This window comes from Centruroides vittatus, unplaced genomic scaffold, assembly GCF_030686945.1.
Source record: "Centruroides vittatus isolate TY-2023 unplaced genomic scaffold, ASM3068694v2 contig_799, whole genome shotgun sequence".
Classification (NCBI taxonomy): Eukaryota; Metazoa; Arthropoda; class Arachnida; order Scorpiones; family Buthidae; genus Centruroides; species Centruroides vittatus.
In genome coordinates, this window is record NW_027122516.1 from 512,296 (window position 1) to 534,552 (window position 22,257).

At 31.5% G+C, this 22,257-nt stretch overlaps 1 protein-coding gene across 2 annotated transcripts; it reads left to right on the forward strand.

Annotated features, from left to right (window-relative positions):
- The first annotated feature begins 464 nt into the window (after positions 1-464).
- On the forward strand, positions 465-3,514 carry LOC136981834 (disintegrin and metalloproteinase domain-containing protein 10-like). 2 transcript variants are annotated; one of them, XM_067278217.1, is made up of 5 exons: positions 465-1,109; positions 1,327-1,682; positions 1,875-2,174; positions 2,881-3,235; positions 3,297-3,514. In XM_067278217.1, the coding sequence occupies exons 1-5, from the start codon at positions 475-477 to the stop codon at positions 3,481-3,483; spliced, it is 1,833 nt and encodes a 610-aa protein (XP_067134318.1). In that variant the 5' UTR covers positions 465-474; the 3' UTR covers positions 3,484-3,514. The 2 variants fall into 2 exon arrangements, with proteins under 2 accessions (XP_067134318.1, XP_067134319.1); XM_067278218.1 differs by having other exon boundaries at positions 1,543-1,682.
- The last annotated feature ends 18,743 nt before the right edge of the window (positions 3,515-22,257 follow it).

The following is a 22,257-nucleotide window of genomic DNA, read 5'->3' on the forward strand; positions in this document are numbered from 1 at the left end:
AGGATACTGCTTCATTCCCCAGCCGTTAACTGGTGGTATTCGGCTCTCTGTCGTCTTCCGGGCATTTTCTACACTTCTTCGAAAGTTTGGATGTCGAGAACCATACCTGGTAGCATTTACGGCCCGAACCGGCTGCTAGGCTTTATTGACCGAAACTGGGTACCGATGCGTACGCGAACTTAATTGTTTGCATATCGTTGTCACCTGTAGTGGTCCTGAAATTTGCATGTGATTACGCGCATTCCTTCGTGATGTGGCGATTTCACTTTTAAGGAGTTTATGCATATTATAGTTATTAAGTGTGTTACATAGTACACGAATAAAAAATAAAGTCTAAAATTATGCTTTTTATTCTAACTTTTAAAAAATATTGATAAAGAAATTTGTTTCTATTCAACGATAGTCTAATTTTAAAAACAAAAATATGGAACAAGAAAAGAAGATTCGAATATTTAAGATCGAATCAATTTGAAAATGTATTCTATCCAACGGCTTCCGATTGTTCTTTACATTTTAATAAGTGAAATAACGATTTATATTTATCCAAACATGGACTTTATACTTAATTATGAAATTATTGACATACAAATCATTTTTAAAGAAGGACTTGAAAACGAATCATCAAGTAAAAGTGAAAAGATCATTGTAAAATTTTACGCAGATAAAAGAAACTTTCGTTTGTCTCTAGAACGAGATTTATCAAGTGCCTACGAATATTTCAACTATAATATATTTATCTACAACGAAAATGTTACCAAGCTTAATTTAAATAATCTACGTGAATCTTTTCTTTATTCTGGAACTGTAATAGGAGAAGAACATTCGGCCATAACTGGATATTTTCATAACAACATATTCATTGGTAGAATTACTATGAAATATGAAATTTATTATGTAGAAGCAGCCTATAAATACTTTGAACAAGATTTTTATGTGAATAAAATGTTGTTTTATAAGGAAACGGACATCCTGTCTCCAAGATGCTTAACGAGAAAGAAGAAACACGGTTGCGAAAAAAGTAAAGTGAGAAAAGTCCTGTTCGATACTTACTACTTTTCTAAAGTTATTGATTTTGAAAATACCAAAAAGCAACGAACGATTATGAAAAAGTAAGGAGTGAGTGTATAAAATGTACACCATTCTTCCAATTAGAGTTTAAATCTTATTATGACGCTTTGTTCTACATACGAAATATGTGTACGGCGTTATATTTAACGCCGTACACAGTGAGTTATATTTCGTATGTATAGTAAACTTGACGTGAGCAACATACTAGTCTTTAGATGCTTTGTTCTTATTTTAACAAATTATATATCATTGTTTTAGGAATCAGCTTCTTTGTGTAATTGACGTGATAGCAGATCACACATTCGTGAAATTCATGAACTACAACACTGCAATAACTGTTGCAGAAATGCTTTATCACGTGAAAATCGTTGACAAAATATTCAGTTCTACAGATTTTGATAATGATGGAATAGCAGATAGAATTGGATTTGTAATAGGTAAAATTAAAATGTTTGCTAATAAATCTAATCCTAGATACCCGATAAAGGAAGAGAATATCGAAACAGCAATATCCTATTTAGATAACCTATCGAAACATTATAAACAAAACATATGCTTGGTTATAGCATTCTGTCATAGGAATTTTCTCGATGCCATTGGAGCAGCATTTATAGGTATGTTGTTTTGTTTTCATGAAATGTTAACTTGTCAATTTTTCCTGCAAATCCTGCAATCTACCGAATGATTGCCCATGTCTTTCGTTGTTCATCAAACAATCAACATCTTAACTTAATGGATAATATTTTCCACTAAACTATGTCATAAATTCCACTAATCTCTGTTTAATTCTTGTTTTTAATTTCTAGATGGACTTTGCATCTCAACAAATCCAAACATAAATAGAAGTTTTAACATTGTTTTTGTTTCAAGTCTCTGGAAAAATTATATTGTACCAAGATCGGTACTTAGTAGAGTTTTACTACACGAAGTGGGACATTCATTTGGATCTAAGCACGACAATGAAAACAACATTAAGTGCAGCCCAAGAAAACGGAAAGGAAAATACATTATGCATAACGCAATTTCTACTACCGTTCACTTTAATAATTGGAAATTTTCACCTTGTAGTAAAAGACAAATATCAAAATCAATAATTAAGAAAATAGGTAAAATGTTCTTTATGTAATATGATTCTTCTTCTTCCTCAGCTTTTCCCACTCTATGTAGGGTCGCTGTTTCTGATGAGTCGCCTCCACTGCTCCCTGTCTTGGGCTGCCTCCACATTCAGATGCCTCCCTCTCAAGTCCTCCGCCACAAGATCCATCCACCGTCTCCGCGGTTGTCCCCGCCTCCTCCTCCCCCTCACTGACATCTGCATAACCCTTCTTCCCACATACTCTTCTTCTCTTCGTACCACATGACCAAACCACTTCAACCTTGCCTCCTGTATCTTTGCTTCTATGTTCGTAACTTTCACAGTCCCCCTCACACATTCATTTCGAATGTGATCCCTTCTCGTAACCCCACACATCCAGCGGAGCATCCTCATCTCCGCCACCTCCATCCTTTTGACATGGGTTTTCCTCAAGCTCACAGTCTCAATAGCATACAGCATAGCTGGTCTCACCACCACCCGATAAACTTTCCCTTTCAACCTAAGCGGCACCCTCTTATCACATAACACACCTGACACATCCCTCCAATTCCTCCAGCCAGCCTGAATCCTGCCTGTCACCTCTTTATGTAATATGATTAAACATTTAAAATTATATGTAAGAATATTATTTGATTTGTTCCTTTTATTTACGATTTTTAAAAGAATTTAGTATATGTAAACAGTATAAAAGAAGAAATTTAAAATTCCATTACCAGATTGCTTTTTTAATGAAATGATATCTGTATGTGGCAATGCAAAAACCGAGAAAGGGGAAGAATGTGACTGTGGACCAATTGTATCTTGTCAATATCTCGATCCTTGTTGCTATCCACCCGGATCAATCCACGAATGCACTCTTAAAAAACATACAACAAATTTCTGTAGTCCTAGAGAAGGAGTTTGCTGCACTGAAGATTGTAGATTTGTTCCAAAAAGTGAATATCGCACTTGTTACGTTGACGTTCCTTGTAGAAAATATGAAACAATTTGCAATGGAAAGTCTTCCTCGTGCCCCGAGATTTATACACCTAAGGGATCTTCTTGTCATAATAATAAAGGGAAATGCCTCAGGTAATTAATTATAAAGATAAAAATTAAATATTCACTTTATTGAAACTATAATAATTTACAGCAATGGAACGTGTTATTTAACACAGAGAGAAGACGAAATTCAATGGTATATTATACCTAATTTTTTGACATATATCTTACCTTTATTTGTATTTATCATGTTGTGTTTTCCAAATTTCTTATGTTATCAATATGAATCACAACGGCGATCAAATCGAAAAGCTAAACGGAGTAATAATTCATTATAACTATTTATATCTTCAAAAGATCAAAATGTCGTCATATCGGAACGTTCTGAAATTAAAATATTTAAACATGTTTTAAAAACAAGTGAATTTGATTTATACTTTTATAACTGTTTACATTATTAACTCATAATTTGTATGACTTACTTTCTCGGCTTTGTTATAAAAAACAGAGGGAAAGTATGGCAATCGGCCAAAATCTCATTCCTCCAAGATTTTTTTTTTTTACATTTTTGAACTCGTGGACATTAAAACATCGAGAAATACAATAAAATTCGGGGGTTTATCAAGAATTAAAAGAAAAATTAATCAAACACAAAACCAAAATGTAAAGAGGAAGATGAGATTTTGGTTAAGCAAGATTCTTTTTGTTTAAAAGTCTCAAAAAGTAATACATTACGAACGTATCGAAATGTAAAACTGTGCTAGGTTATATGTTGAACAAAGACAAAGTTTCATTTTATTGTCTTTTAACATATAAAAACATTGGATGCTTTGTTCCAGTTGATTGAAGTTTTGCCTTCTGTACTTGTTTTCATGTAACATTTTGAAACACAATCCAACTAGATTCATAACTACTTTCTAGATATTGTATGATAAATAGCCACAAAAACTATTTAAAAATTAGAACAGTAGCTTTACATACACCCAAACGCTGTAGCTGTGTCTTTTCAAACTGATAGAGAGATCATAATTTAAGAAACAAGATAACAATTAAGAAGCAACGAGTTGCTTAACTATCCACGAGACGTTGGATAGCGCCATCTGTTATGATATTTTTTATAAAACTTTTTATATTTTTGACTATTATATAATGGGAAAAAGCTTAATTTTAAAGGTAGGGATGGGTTTTATAAGAAATTGTAAATGATAATAACGAATAAAGTTGTCATTAAGTCTGACCCTACTGTAGGTACATACTACCCCTTTTATCTTTCTACCCCGTCGACCTTTAACGACCAAAATTTAACAGCATCAGTCTCCTTTATAGACAATACTCCCTGAAAAATTTCAGAAATTTTCGACAAAGAGTACAAATGTTATTAAGCCTCAAATAGGGTGAACAAAATTGTCCCCCCACATACTAACATTCCTACATACAGAAATTACACCCGAATTTTATTGCATTTCTCGACGTTTCAAGGTCATCTAAGTCCAAAAATGTTGACTTAACTTAAATATTGATATTAAAATGTATCTGAGTGATTTTTAAAATAAAATAATAATTAAAAAAAATCTATATTTTTATTTAATTCAAATTTTAAAAACCAGATGGCTGTAGGTGAATGAGAAAAACGTAGTTCGTAGACAAAGCAGCAAAGTATTGGGAAGAGAGAGGGGAGGGGAAATTTAAGATAAATAAATATAAAATTTATAAAAGTTATTAAATTTGTTATTCTTGTAACAGTTGTTTTACACTTTAATGAAAAAGTAGTGTGTTGTTTTCTTGGCTCTGTTATATAGTCTATAACAAAGGGATAGTGTGGCGATCAGATAAAAAATATCCCTCCAGATTTTTACATTTTTGGACTCAAGAGATCTTGAAACGTCGAGAAAGCAAAAAAAAGTTTTTTTTCTGTATGTATGAATGTTAATGGGTATGGAGTCACGATTTTCTTTACCCGTTTTGAAGCTTAATTACCTCCGTGCTTATTGTCAAAAAGTTCTGAAATTTTGTAGGGAGGTGTGTTTATTAGGGAGACTAAGGCTATTAAATTTTGGTGGGTAAAGGTCAAGGGAGTGCAGAAGTAGATGGGTGTTCGTATGTCGTATCTTAAAATGGGTCAGACTCGATGAAGATTTTACTCGTTATTAGCATTTACAATTTGTTTTATAAGGCCATCAAAATTAAGATTAATTAATTATGTAAAAATTATTTTAATAAAATGTGATAACATATGATGCCACATGCTGTTTTAAATGTTGTTGCCAGGAAAGTTATGCCTCTAGTAGCTGGATTTTTTATACGTAATTAAACTTTCAATATTTTTTTCGAATGTTTGAACTCACCTGCAACAATAGAACTAGTGTATTTTTCTGAACTTATTGTCTCACAGTTTTATAGTATTTAATTAACCCAGTGTTAACCATACAGACCAACTTTATCTTCCCCATTAAGAGCTGACTGATCTTGGTCAGCCAGCTCTTAATGGGGAAGATTTTGGACAAACATATGCTCCAGATACTGATGCCTTGCGGTAACGAACCGAAAAAATTTAACAAATTTATAGATACCGGATAACTGAGAAAGTTAAAGCCTCCTCAGTGATCCCAATTTCTCGGCCTAACGCTCTGAAGAACTTGGGATTAAATCCGGTGAATAATCCCAGGAGATTTTCTGACTGGCTACAACTAAAAGTTACGGGAAAATTTAGATAAAAAATATTGTTGTAACAACATTATTAATTTAACACAATAAAAATCCATTTCAGTGTGAAGAAGTGTAATCAACAGGATGAAATCTATTAAGTAAAACATAGTAATATCGTTAATACCTGAAGCCCCTTTCCATGTCTATCACTTTTCAGTTTCGAATAAAATCTCCTACAATCTTTTGTTAAAATTTTACATATTTAAATTCCAATGTTTCAGATAAATTTTTCCTAAAAAGCTATATAGTAAAGTAATTAGAATCACAAAAAAATCATTATTTAGCTGCAATTTAAAAAATTTTATATCTATAAATTCCCACTGTTGTCAGTCTGTCTTTCTGACATTCCTCAATCTGGAGAATGGTGTTGAATAGATGAAAGAGGTGACAAGATATGGAAATTTTAGGGGCAGAAGCTACATTATTTCTATTCAAAAATTTTCCCCTGAAAGGTGTTAGATAGATGACCAACATGACTCTTCAGCTAATGGAAAAGTATGATGTACAGGGGCAAGCCACTACTAATTTGAGGTGGAGAGTGTATATTTGAAAATAAATAAATTTAAAATATGGTTAAAAATTGCAGCCCGGCATTGAGACGATGTGACAATATATAATTGCTCGTTCTGACAAACTGAAATAGTATCTCACTGTTATGTCTGCATCATCGTCTGAATAAAAACTGCTATTATTAGTTAAATAATTATTGCTTATAATTTAAATAATAGCATATAAAAAACACACTATTATACAAATTATACTGGAATACATTTTACTTTTTCCCAACATTTTTTTGTATTAAAAAAAATCTGAAAGTAACAATGACCTATTCAAATAAACTACCATTGTTTTTTAAACAGTTTGTTTGTCATCCTTTGTGATTCAAAGAAAGTTTAGAACTGTCAGATGTCCAGAAAATGAGATAATAATGGTTAATGCATTTTTCTCAAAATTCAAAAGTTAAAAAAAACAAATTTAACTTTTTTCCAAAAATATTTGAAATGTGCATTATATTCTTTTCGTAAAAAAGTATATAAATAAATATTTTTAAAATAAATAAACGTTAACTATTTGATCAATGATATATATGTGGTGGCTAGATCATCATCATTTGTTTTTCTTTGTCGTGTTCGCTTCTCACAGAAACACAGTAAATTATATATTTTAATAGAATATATAACAAATTATTCCTTTCATTTAATAAATTCTGCGATAGAAATTGTAAGAAATTATTTATTGGGGGAAAGCGAGTTATACAATACCACCTTTGAAGTATTTCCCTTTTGCATAGCTGCAGATGGGAAGTACTTCGTATCTAACGAAATCCAAGGAGCCACGATGTCGGCTGTCAAGATAGTTTCAGAAATTGGCATTGCTTTCACAATGATAGGGACGTTGGAAACTTCTTCCAACGTCCCTATCATTGTGAAAGCAATGCCTTTTTTTCAACTATCCTGACAGCCGATGTCGTGGCTTTTTGCATGTCGTCAGGTGTGAAACGTTTCATGCGAAATATTAGTGAAATTCTGAAATACTTTGTGACACTATTCGACGAAAGCTATCAGAGTTATGGGCTTCATAAACTCATGGCAATGAGTCAGCACATCCATTTGTATTGATCGTTGAATATTCGTTAAGAAACAATGTGTTCTTGCTTCCAAAACCGCCCTACTCTTTTGGCTTAGCATCTGCAGACTTTTTCCCCCCTCCAGGATGAAGGAACAGCTGATAAGTCGTCGCTTCACATCTGACTAGGTTCAAGTAGCCAGAACGGAGGTCTTTCTAGATACTTGCAAAAACGACTTTGCTGGTGCTTTCATCAGTAGTATGGACGTTAGCAAATGCACATAACTGTACTACGAAGGTGGTATTGTGTAACTCTCTTTTCCTCCAATAAATAATTTCTTACAACTTTTGTCTCAGAACTCGGTGACTAATGGGTTGTATTTCCCAATTGCGCTAATTGTATAGTGTTAAAATTACAAATTACAGCTTAATTATTTTTGAGGTATTAATGAAAGTTTTGTGTTATAAATTAAATAAAATCGAACTTTAAATAACAAGATTAAAAATTATTTAAAACAAAACAGTAAAAAACAATGCTCTACAGCAATGATTCTCACACCTTTTGATTATGGACCGAACTGCGCCAGTAAGTTACAAGTTGGTGAGCCACAAATATTTGTTTTTTATTTATTTCATATATACGAAAAGTGGGACTCTTTCTAACATTTATAAGTGATGTGTCAGGTATGTTCGGATGTCAGACTAAAATGTGCCGAGTTTTGGATTTGGCCCGGAGCTGTAGTTTAGTCACTTCTTCTCTATAGTATATGTCAGGGGTGGCCAACTTTTGTGTACATAAGTACACAAGATCTACTTTTTATCTTAAAAATGTGTCGCGATCGACTTGTGGTAGGCATAGTCTAAGTGGCGAGGGGGGTGTAAAATACATACTATGTTTATACACTGTGCTTCAGTACGAGGTGCACTCCCGCGAGCACTCCATAAAGAAAATAAATTTCCAGACCCAACTTTTGATATTTGCAGTTACGAGTTCATTCCATACAGGCGGCACCTAAAAAAATCGATTTTTTGACACTTTCAAGATAGATTTTTATTAACTTAAAATATAATTTAATTTTTTTTATCAATTACAATGTATAAATTGTGGTACTATTGGTTCGTAAACTTGAAAAACTTGTTATAAAACTGCACAGTACGGCTGATAATTCGATTATAAAATTTTACTTTCGCGATTTTTTTTGGGCGAGGAAAATTTATCATGGAAGAATGATATAAGATTTTTAGACTTATTTTTTGCTAATCTATCAAAAGCTCGCGGGAGTGCTCTTTGTACTGAAACACCCTGTATATCTACTTACGTAAAAAACAACGTAATTATTTAACGGGCCAAAAAACTCACGTCCAGGGGAATTAAAGCAACATGAGTAATTATTAACAATATTTATTAATTCTAATTAGCTAGCGGCCGGATGGCCGAGCGGTCAAGGTTAGCAGCCAGCCGCCCTGGGGGACCCGGGATCGAATCCGGACGGGTCGAAAAATCCCCAGGAATTTTTCGGGGGTGGTCCGTCCGGATATGTCGGTCCCCGTCCCTCACCACTCGGCCGCCCCATTGTGGGCCTGGCCGAACCCATAATGGGCTTGCTATAAGAGGCCCTCTTAGTGCCCACTGGGCGGAAAGAGTTACAAAAAAAAAAAAAAAATTCAAATTAGCTACTGATGAAGACAGATTTAGAATTTATTTTATTCCGTTACATTAATGGGAGGACTGAGTTTGCACGTCTCTTACCAAGGAAACATAATTAGGTGTATATCCTGACAAAGATAATAATAATGATTCTTCAGTATGGGACTCAGTCAGGACAAAATGTTTAGTCTTCGATAACTTTAAGTATGAAAATGCCAATTCACACAGGTATGTAGTTCCGAAACAGGAATAAATGTATTTGGTGATACTGGGATATATTTTTCTCAATCGACGTATTATCAAAAATCCAAAAATATAGAGGTCTGTTGCCAAAAACGCTCACTTATCGAGTAAATAGATAGGTAAGAAAAGCCATAATTTAATTTAAAACATAAACAACAGGTACTTACATTTTAAACAAATGAAAAATTGAAACTCAACGTTGTCACCGTGGATAAATAATATTGATTAATAATAATAATATTGTTAATACTAAAGAAAAGAAGCTACCGCAAGACAGTATCAAATATTCAAGCTAAATGGCTGTGTTTTCTACGAGTCCAGTCATAACTGCATGCATATTGTTGCTTTTGCGCGTTACGTTTACAAGTTGCGTTCAGTTACAAGTGTAACACATTAAGTCAAAGACATCGCGAGCGATCGACCAAAATTGGCATCGCGATCGACTTGTTGGCCACCCCTGGTATATGTTATTAATTCTATACTTCTCACTTTCTGTTGTGTTTTTTCTCAAATTCTTATTATAATTTCCATTTTATTTAAATGAAATATGTATTGAACACTTTATGTGTATATATATAGAGTTACATAAGATTATCCAAAAGTCAAGAAGAAGTTTAAAAATTTATATCTGTGAATTTTGATCGTAAACACATATAGTTCAAATAGAAATACTCAAAATGACTAGAGATTATTGTTATTCTCTTTTTTATTTTTAAATTTACATAAGCATTTTATGCAGGTTTATTTACAATTCTTCCAGTAAATGCCTTGTTTAAAGAGTATTGTAATTACGTTAAAACAGCAACGTGAATGATAAAAAGTTAAATGTAATGTGAGAATCAAATGGAAAGAGGAAGATGACATACCTATTTTATTATATATGAGCGTTAAAGAGTGGTAAAAATTAAAACTAAAATTTGCATAAAATGTTTTTACAGTAGGACTCCGATTATCCGAATGTCTAATTTTCCATACAACCACTTGCCCTCCTACTGACGTCACACTGCAATTTTCTACATCGTGCTACTGCATGATCTGTGTCGCATATTTGCTGTGGCAGATCCAAATTTTCAGTAGGATGTTACTTGCACATTGATGAATAAATAAATACAGTACATGTACAATACAGTGCCGTTACCCTGTAACTTCATTCTTTATATACGGATTTTCGAGTGTTCTACTGTACTTTAAAAATTTAACTTAAATTTAAAATTGATTGTCTTTTTTGCACGGTAACTTGTTGCCCCAAAGATCAGGTTTGGAAATCCAGAGTTTATAATCCACTTTTAATGTGTATGTCATAGGAACTGAAAAAGCATCGTGAGGTATATATATATATAAAGTTGAGTAAAATACATTTTCAATCCTGACGTGAGAGAAAGATCCACATTGCCATAATTTAGTATTGACAATAGACCTGCTTTGTACTTTCCCACTGACTAACCTTGTTGTAGGTAACGACTACTATTCGACACAAGTAATGTGTTATTATCTGACGTTTACAAGTGATCTAATGACAGTCCGACTCATTCGTTGTCTCATTATGACATAATTTCTGCAGAACCCATAGATTATTACTATGTTGCTTGATTATAAGGAACTTCAAGTCAAAAACCATTGATAATCATATTTTTATCCATATGTTAAACCTTTAGGCGATTATTCATAATATAAGAATTTTGACATTTGTTAGTTGAAAACAAAATATTTGATATTTACACAGAACAAATTTAAAATACGTTCGAAATATAATAAAGTAATAAAAATTATTGTCAATCATTTTGTTGTCTAAGAAAATAAGAATCTTGTTTATAAAATCAATATGTATTGAAAATTTTCCTGATACGAATATTTGAAATGCCTGTCATTCATATTGTCATTTTGACAGTTCTGACAATTGTTTCTTTGCTTTTCTGATTTATAAATGTTCTGAAATATGAAATGTACATTAGTTTGTATATTTAAATATAATCTGATTAACAGATTATAAAAGTTTTAAACGTAATGGAAATTTTGCTTTTACTATTCTTTTGGGTTCAGGTTTAGGTCTGCGTGTAGTAACAGAACGTAAGGGACATCTAATAAGGAAAACGGGAATAACCCATGGGAAACTGACCCACATTTAAAGATTTCTTGCACTTCCTGGGAGATGGAACGTATTTATTGGGCAGCAATTTGAAAAATTTTTTATCTATAAATTCCTACTGTTTGTCTACCTGTCTTTCCTTAAACTCGAGAACGAGATTAGATAGATAAAAGTCAAGACCAGATACGGAAGCCTTAGTAACAGGAAACCCCAATCAACTATATACAAACGTCCGATACGAACTGAAAGTCACGTTATTTCAATTCAAATATTTTCTCCTGAAAGGTGTTAGATGGATGACCGGCACGACTCTATTGTTAAAGGAAAAGTATCATGTACAGGGGCAAGCCACTTCTAATGTGAGGTGGAGAGCATATATTTTAAATGAAATAAATTTAAAATATAATTAAAAAATGCTGCCCGGCATTGTAACGATGTCACAAGAAATAATTGCTCGTTATATGTTCGTAGAATTTTCATATTTCTATCTCATAACTTATAAGAAGATCGATTTTGATACATTGAATATTTAAATATAATCAGTACAGTACATAATATGTTAATTATGATTTCAATTTTTATACATGTAATGTAGAATTTTTTAAATACAATTCTAAAGGAAATAATATATTTGTTAGAAAATACTTCAACATTAATTTCCATTAAGTTTAATGAGTAAGTTTAATTCATTTTTACACTAATTAGAATTTTTTGACACAAATTTTAGACATTAAATTGAAATTAAAAACATATTTATAATTATACAAAACAGATAAAAAATCACTTACAGTGCGAAATATTAACGACTAACCAATTAAAAATCTTATTTCTTAAAAAATATGTGAAATAAAAATTTTCTCAATGTACCTTTGATTTATTGAGTGGAATGTAAAAACATATTATCTTTGTAAATAAATTTTAAAGAAAGAAATTTATAACTTTAAATTTGTTTTCAAGTATCTTATTAGTTTAAAAAGGCTCGTCTGCAAATATTATTTGAATAATTTACGTAGAACACTTATTATCGAAGGGAAATGTCAATAATTTTTCCATATTCTCTGACTGTTGATTCTTAATGCATGAGAAATTTAATTCTTTGTGCATTGAAAATTCAACATTTCCGAATCTCTAACTTCAGCAATAGTCGATTTTTGATGACTGTCGTATAACATAATATAATTTTCCGTAATGTTAATTAAAATTCTATAACTTTGAATTTTATAATAATTTAACTTTCTTTTCGAAAGTATAAGCATTATTAACTGATATTTTGAAGAATTTCTAAAAATTCAAGATGAAATATATTTTTAAGAAATGAAGACTAAATACCATTAAAATTTGATGTCTTCACAGATTTTTCACAATTACAGGAATACAATTCACAGCAGTAGAAAGACATTAAGGCTCACCAGTGGCTGTTCCCTGAACACTAGGAGTTCGGTCGTGGGTTCTCACTAGGGTTTCTCAAACGAAATCCCGGGATCCTGGTTGTTTTTTTAACCCGGGTAATATCCCGAGAAATTTTTCTTATCCCGGGACATCCCCACAAATTTCTTAAAAATTTATTTCAAATTGTCTAAGTCTTCACAGACTCAAATGCTTTAAAATATGACAAAATGAAGATCTCAATCATCCTGTAAGAATTCTATGCTGTTTAAATTGGGATTTGAATAATAAATCTAATATGTTTATTTACTTTTATGACAAATATTTTATGAATACTTTATATTTAAATTTACGCAAAGAAAATCCAATTTTCAACGTTGAAAATTTAATAACATTGCTTTCTGGAAAACTTATATACAGTTTTCATTCATTTCTTCTGTATATTTTAATAAAAAGTTCAAAATAATTATATATGTTATGAATATTTGACAATCTGTTATATATACATTCTTTCTTATTCCTTATTTCTATAGGAACATAGAAAGGTCAAAATTAAATTCAACACTTCAAATAAGATCTTAGCAAAATGATAATGGATTCGTAAATAAATTTTTCAAATTTTACTTATTTTGTAACTTCACTTGTTTCGTCACTTGTTTTGTAAGTAGTATTAATGAATGGCAATTCCTTTTTTTCCGCTCTATGTCCAAGGTCAAAAGAGTATTTTTTCAGGCCTGTCATAGGTTCGGTCGGATATTGAAGGACAGGAACTCGACATAAACTAGACATCTACCGAAAAATCTCAGCCTCGAGGAGGCTGAAGATAAAGGAATCACGAGGATGTGAAGGTATGAGCCTACTTCTCCGGAAGAGAGGTAGGCTGATGCCTTTCTCTTTCTCGGCCATCCGGCATATTAAAATGAGTGGTTTTTTTTAGAAAAAAAGGCTATGAAAACATTTATCTCTAGTGACGGATGAAGCACATGGAGGGCTCTATATACTCGTTTGGTTTGAATATAATTTCTTTAACAGGTTTTATACATTTTCATTACAACTGTCTACAGTCAGTTCAAATTTAGGAATACATGTAAATTTAATAATACAAAACATATTTCATTGCAGCGGGATACTTTAAAAACACTATACCGTATTCATAACAGATATTACTGGAATTAATTTTATTTTACATTTAAGAAGTTAAAAATGACTCTACTTTATCAAATTCCCTTATGGAGATTCATCGAATTATCACTTCTTACATCAACTCGTGAAAATATATTTTTATAAAATGTTCATCGTTGTAGAACGATAAAGCTTCTTATGGAACTTTAATATAAAATACTATTGCTTATTTTCTTCATTTTCTTGAAGAATAGCATTGAATTTCATATTTTCATGTTCTTCTTCAATGTATGGCTCATAGAGGAATTTCGATAATTGTTACATTGTACTCAGCTGTGCCTTCCTAAAATGCTTCTGCTACTGTATTATTGATATTGTTCTATAACTTGCAATAGTTCTTTTTATATTAAACCAAAAATTACAACTTACATTTTAAATATTATTAATTAGTGTATATGTTACCGGCCAAACCCGATTTCAGGCCAAAGCAGTTTGTCCTACGCGTGTCCGGATATACTAGTTTAGCCTAAAACAATCTAGTTTGGCCTAAATACTATAGGCTTAACTAGTTTGGCCTATGCGAACTGATTTATGTGCTACAAATAGGAGCCAGTGTAAAAAAAAAATGATTTTGTGTAATTAGAAATGCCACCACAGTACACCCTGTAAAAATAAATATAATATTAAATATTTTATGTTACAATAAGAAACACAAATAAGTTCATTTTTAATTTTATTTTGACTCTAAAAGTTATTTTGGTTAAAGTGTACAGTACCTAGGTAACCCCAATGTCGGTGCTTTCGACTGTTTGTGCTTTCGACAACTCATCCCGGAGGTGAGCCGCCGGCAAGCTGCTGTGTTTAACGTCACTAGTTATTGATTCACGGTAGTCCTTGAAGAAAAGGAAAAAAGGAAACGTCTACTTAAAATGTAGTTAACCTAACCAAACCAACCTAACTAAAGTGCCACCATTGGGGTTACCTAGGTACACTTTAACCGTTACTTTTATTATTTCGTTCGAATTTTCCAAAATACTTTCGTACCTTTATATTTATAAACCTTTAAAAGTGCATGGCTTAATTAGAAAAATACAAACTGATAAGTACTGATTAGCTTATTTTTATTTTATAGTTTTGTACAAGTGTTGTGTCACTTCTAATAAATACCGTTTTTTATAATTACGTAGGCTATGTTTGAATAAATATTGTTCACCTAATTGATTGCCTTTTAATTTTATTTTAACCATTAATATACTTGAATAATAATTCTAAATTAGTTCAGCCTAGGCCAAACTAGTTAAGCCTAAAGTATTTAGGCCAAACTAGTTTGTCCTAGGCTAAACTAGTATATCCTGACATGCGTAGGACAAACTAGTTTGGCGTGAAATCGGGTTTGGCTGGTAAAATATATATATATATATATATATATAATTTATGTTGTTGTTGCTGTATGAAGCAACACAAGGACTTTCCAAGAGAAATTAAGCCAAATTTAGGTTTAAGACACATAAAGAAAACACGGAAAACATGCTGCCAGGCCTTTAATTAGATACGAATTTATGACCCTATTGGTGTTCATTGGTCTTATCTCTTGGCCACTGATAGAGTTTATTACTTTAATAATTCAATTTTAAGCATTCATGCGTTTTATTAATTTGTATTGATTGTATTGTTTTGTATACAGTCAAACCTGTTTTTATGCGGTCTTTTTTTGTGCGATTTTTTTATGCGATTTTTTATTTGTGCGGTATAGTTGGCGACTAGTCTCGTGCGATTAGTCATGTCTCAAGTTGACTTATTATAGCTAAATAAACTTATTATAGCATAAATGAACTTATTATAGTAATATTATTGCATGAATATGCGAAAAAAGAAATAATTTATTTTTTAAGTAAACAAAACACCACCTGGACGAAAATATGTAAAACAGATGATAGACGAGACAATGCAGTCAAGTGCTGACATCTGTTGTCAATAAATTCTATTTCGTACGGTTTTGAGTTATTTTCTATGTGAAACTTTTTTTATGCGGTCCCTATTGAGCGCATAAAAAAATATTTTTTTTTAATTGTGTTGCGAAAACTATTTTTTATAGCCATTCGTGAAGTTTCGTGCGATTTTTTATGCGTTTTTTTATACGGTCTCTATTCACCGCATAAAAACAGGTTTGACTGTATTTATTAAAATTACATTTTAATTATAAGAAAGATTTGTTTTCATTGTTGGAGTAAAGGACCTTGAAATGTCAAGTAATGGATAAAAAAAATACGGGGTTTTTTCAGTGTGAATGGATGATAGTGTGTGTGAGGGGATACAATTTTGTTCACCCATTTTGAACCCATCATTTATAATTAAATCTCACGTAATTACAAAAATGTTTGTAATATGTATATAAATAAGCGATACACATTTAATGATTTATATGGCTTAACTTTTTAGTTTACTTTTCAAAATTAAGTTATAACCTTTTCCATGCTGGTATACGCCCTTAGGCGTATGTCACGTGATTTGCCGTTAATTGGTGATGCAAGATTCACATTTAGGCGTAATGAATCAAAAAATTCGATTAATTTGCGTTATATTCGAGTTTTCCGCGATCTTAGCTTTGATTCGCTCTTCTGCAGGTCGATTGACTTTGTTTAAACCAATAAGTGTTTTGTTACCACTTCTGGGCCATAAATATTTCGGTAAAAAGGACCCCCTACCATTCTACAGGAAATCTTCGCAGTTAACTACACAGTTGACTGGAAACAATCAAAGGAAAACTCCTTTTACAGTTTTATTGGGTATTTTATGTCTTTGTTGACATTACTTTAACTAATCAAGACTTGTGAAAGGAAAAAATTGCCGCGAAAAGCCCTGCCTCCAACCTTCCAAGTGAAATGTAAACAATCGCAATAAATTGCTTTTTAAATCGTTTTTTAGCCCTAATTAACTAATTTAATGCATTTAGATATTAAATTAGCTAATTCGACAATATTTAAGCGAATAAATATATTTTTAAAACTATCTAGCAATAAATATTGCCAGGAAACTCGACCTCCCTATAGTAAGTCTATGGAAGATCTTCTTGTTGTTAATTGGCTTTAAAATTTTTGTTTCTACGCCTATTACGCTCCAATTGATAATTTATATTATGACTGAATCAACTTCAACAAATGAGAGTTTTTTAGACCCATTTGGTCGGGATTTTCCCGCCAAGAACCAGTCCACGTGATTAAAGTCAGAATGTAAACAAACGTTAAAAAATAGCTATATTCTTCATTTTAGAGCCGTAATTCTACTAGTTTTCATGTTATTTGACTTTACTTAGACAAGAAGATTTCTTATCAAAAGCGTCTAGCTGAAAAATTTACCGGGAAACTCATTACTTTTGAATATTGCGTTATTGCAGAAAAAATTAACTAATCGCTTATTTTAGTGTATTATTGTATAAAGCATTGAAAAAATATATAAAAATTGTCAAATATTCACTATTTTAAGCAGAAATATATGATGATAAACTTCAACGTATCGCTTTACAATAACAATGGACTCTTCTCCCTGCTAAGTAATTAGAGACATAGTGTAAATAATGGCAATAACTTCCCCTTCCCCCCCCGCTCTAGCTAGAGCAGTGGTTCCCAACCACTGGTCCGCGGACCACCAGTGGTCCGCAAGAGCTAAAATATGGTCCGCGAAAGATTTAAAACTTTTGTTAATTTTGAGTTATTATTCCCACATTGATACAAATTGAATTTAATTTTTACTAAAAATGATATGTTTTCTATTATAATAATACTGTTAAAGCATGTTACTCTTGAGTTTAACGATTACTTTTGTTAAGTTTTGATTAAAGTTTATTTTTAGATTGACACAGTTTATTTTTCTTAAACCTTGTGGTCCCTGCTAGCAACAATGAAATCAAAGTGGTCCCTGGTCCAAAATAGGTTGGGAACCGCTGAGCTAGAGAGATGGAGTTTGTTTTGTTTAAAAGAAGACAGATGTGCCTACCTAACAGATGCACAAAGTTCAGCGATTCTCTGTAAATTAATTTTTTTTTTTTCCTTTTGTTCGTAAACTTCAAATTTTATTATTATTTTAAATTTGTATTAAACTATAAATTAAACAATCGTAAACTGTTATATGTTTTTAATCAAACACAAAAACATATTAAACATAGCGCGATTTGAAGCGAAATATCGCGATTTAAACATTATCCAAAAAATGCAATAAATGCGCCTCATGACGAATTCCACTCAAAAATGTTCTGTATATCGCCAGCCGGGAAAGAGTTATAAATAAATATTAGTGATATAGTATTTTATTGGCAAAATTAGATCTATGAAATAAATTATTTTTTAATTATCTATAATAAACATTTATTGATAACATGTGAAGAATTATATAAATAAGAATTTTAACTAAATTGTATGTCTAAATTGTATAAACATGACTGTAGAAACATCTGTTTGTCTGTTCTTCCATAATCACTAGAACGGTGTTAGATAATTGAAATACAAGTCCAGATATAGATGTGAGATCTAGAATTTCATCAGACTCAAAATTGTAATAATTTTCCCTATTATAAACATCCTCAATAGAAAAATTCCTAGCCGAGAAAATATGCGTCCCTGGCCGTATAACTGTCAACTATCCATTGTTCTTAAGCTGTATACAGATCATCTTGCAACTTAAGTTTATAGTTAACGTCCGAATTCGTCATATATTTTGGTCTCCGGGAACACCTATGACCCAAATCGCCATCAACCATCGATCACGTGACCGAGTTTTCCAGCCTAAAACTATAAAAGCTGCTTTTTCCCCCCTCCGTAGAGTCTCTTATCCTCTGCCGGACTAATGCCATTGCAGGTCGTCACCGCTCTGGACTTAAGTGCCAGCGTCATCGCGCTTAGTCGTGACTTTATAAAACTGTGCCATTTTCGGATACCGATTTCCACTTTCTGGATATCAAGGGCCTAACACTATAAGGAAACAATAATGAGGTATGAACTGAACCTGTAAGCTCTCTCTCGAACCCTACGCGAATTAGGGAATTTAGTCGATTTTTGTAATTGTGTCCTTTGGTTAATTTCAATAAATCTTGTTTTAATTGTTAAACGGTGTCCTCTTTGACTCGAATATCGCTTTCGCCTTATCGTCGACCCCATCTCGCCTCCCATCCACTCGCTCGACAAGAAGAGTCCCGACTCTCGGGACCGAAATCGTAAACTTAGCCATCTTGACAAGAGAAAGGTCAACGACCTGTTGCCAGAAAGGGGAGATACAACTTCCTCCTACCTCCCTCGATCTCACATAGACACCTTAGGAGCAGAAGACCCCGTATAACTGTATACGAATTTCTGGTATAGAACAGAACTCATGTGATATAAATTTAAATATTTTCTCCTGAAAAGTGTTAAATAGATGACCGGCACGACTCTAATGTTATAGGAAAAGTATGATGTACAGGGCAATCCACTAGTAATTTGAGATGGAGAGCATATATTTTAAATTAAGTAAATTTTAACAATATGATTAAGAATTGCAGCACGGAATTTTGAGAATGTTACAATAAATAATTGCACGTTTTTTTTATAAATTTCTTTACCGAAAAACAGAACACATTGATTTTCATCTTATAATCTCTGCATAAAATTTTATTCGTCTCCAACATGATATAGATAGAATTTCAATTTAAAAGTGTGTTATTGATTTTCTGAAGAGTTTCGTAGTAAAATTTGTTATTTAGGTTTATTTTTGTTTCATTTTATTTTACTCAACATTCTTGCACTGTTATATTTACTGGAAGAGACTTCGGCGAGTCTTTTATCATTTAATTCTTTATTTAATAATTAATTTAATACTAACATTTATTTACGGTAATACATAGAAAAATAAATAATTATATATTTATAAAGCATTAAAGTACAAATATAATTTTGTGTTAGTAAATCTTATTTTGTAATATATATTTATTTTTAAAACAAAAATTTTGTTTGTTATATAAAAAATATATTAAAATTAAAATATAATAGTAAAATAAATAGTCTCGAATATTAATTACAAAAATATAATTAATGTTTTTTCTAATTTCAATGCTTTTTGTCATTTGAAACAGTAGATTTTACAGAGAATTAGTCTGATTGTATGCTTAATAAATTTCAATCAACAACAATTTGAAAAATTTGTAGACACATTCCTACTGTCATTCGTTTGTCTGTCCTTCTTTAATCTCGAGAACGATGTAGATATATGGACGGAGAGACAAGATATGGAAAGATTAGCGGCAGAAGACCCTGTTCATGTACTTCTGGTTTGAGTCGGAAATGACTTTATTTCAATTGAAATATTTTCTCTGAACGGAGTTAGATACATTTTAGGCATGAGTTTTTTTGTTAACAGGAACAGGAAAAGTATGTTGTACAAGAGGAGATACAACTAAATTTATGTGCATTATGACGATGTTACAATAAATAATTACTCGTTATTACAGGGTGATTTTTAATTCACGCAAAACTTTAAACTTTAATAATTTTTCAACTATATGAGATAAAAAAGAAATTCAAAAAGCATATTATACAAAATTTATTTCCATTTAATGAATTAGGTGTTCAAAATGACTACCTTCGCTTGTAATAATAGCTTTTAACCGATTTTTGAAACAGTCAATAATGGTAGTAATGATTTTTATTGGAATCACCATTATTTCTTATTTATCGTGTCTATTTACTCTTCAGTAGTTATAAGGGCATTGTGATATGTTCTATCTTTTAGATAGCCCCATAAAAAGGAATCACGTGGGTTTATGTTGGAACTACTGTATAAGGCTGCCACTCCAAGCCATCACCGGCATATTTTTCATAATCTAATTTGATCACATGCTTCTCAAACATGCTTTTACAGAATGTTTCAGAAAATTACAACCTAATAAAAGATATTTTTACCATTATTAAATACAGAAACTTTTATTAATATTATTCAACTATCACTGGGATCAATTATGAGATAAATCATAAAAATATAAGAGCATCTTTAAGACCAGATACGAATACGTTGTAAATACAAATAAAAAAATTAAACAAACCTTTAAATAATCCCAAGAGATAAAACAAAAACCGATCTGACAAATGATTCGTATGACTACAAATAAGGATAAAGTAAGAAAAGAATAGAGAAATAAATATTTAAAAAAACTTACATCCGATATCTCTTACACAAGAAATTATATAGGGAAATAGAAGGCCTACTGAAAATTTCGTTAAAAATGGTTAATTTTCATTGTTTCTTTAAAGCAATCGGTTTATGGCGATGGATCAAACAATGGCTCCTAAGATTTTTACATTTTTGGACACAGGGAACCGTTAAAAGTCGAGAAATACAAAATAAAGTCAGGGGTTTTCCTGTATGTATGGACGTTAATGTGTGTGGGAGCGAAATTTTGTTCGCCCTATTTAAATCTTAATTAACTTCTGTGCATTTCCTCCAAAATTTATGAAATTTTTCAAGGAGGTTTGTGTATAAAGAAGATTGAAGGTATTAAATTTTGGTGGTTAAAGATCGAGGGATAGAGAGATAAGGGAGGAGACAGTGTCGTATCTCCAGTAGGGTCGGACTTAATGACGATTTTACACGTTATTAGCATTTACAGTTTTTTATAAAACCCATTACTATCCTCAAAATTAAGCTTTTTGATACTTCATAATAATTAAAGATATAAAAAGTTTTGTTTTTTAAATAAAGTAACAATAGATGACACCACGCGAAGTTTCAAACATTGCCGGGAAAGTTAAGCAACTCGTTGCTGGATTTTTTAAAATGAATTTTGAAATAAATTGTTTGACATCACAAGTGTTCATTAAACACAATAAATTTATAAATTTATAAATGAAGGAAGAAATTTAATGCGCCGTCTTTTCATTATTTCTATTTATTCAATAGTTTACATTAGATAAAGCAGAAAGCTTTTGTTATTTCATTTTCTGGTAGGCCTAATTTCAAAACATCATTTTTAAATTATTAATATATGAATCAATTTTCCTTAATTTGCTTCGTTGATTACTTTATATATTATTAAAATAATTCATTTAATTTCATGCTCATTAACCCATAATAATTAGAATAGATAGGACTATATTTATAATTAATGCTAGGTTAAAACTGCTTAAAGACATTCTAGATTTTATTCAGATAACATTTTTTTCATTCTGTATTTAAAATAAACACGGGGTGCTTCAAGAAATGGCAACACTAATGGAAACAACTTGTTATGCCAGATTTGTAGTGGCTGGTTGTCCTCTGGCTAGTTCATGTCTAAGAAGTCCAATTGTAGAATTTTCAGAAAAGTATGCCCTTACGTAGTAATTCTACATCCTC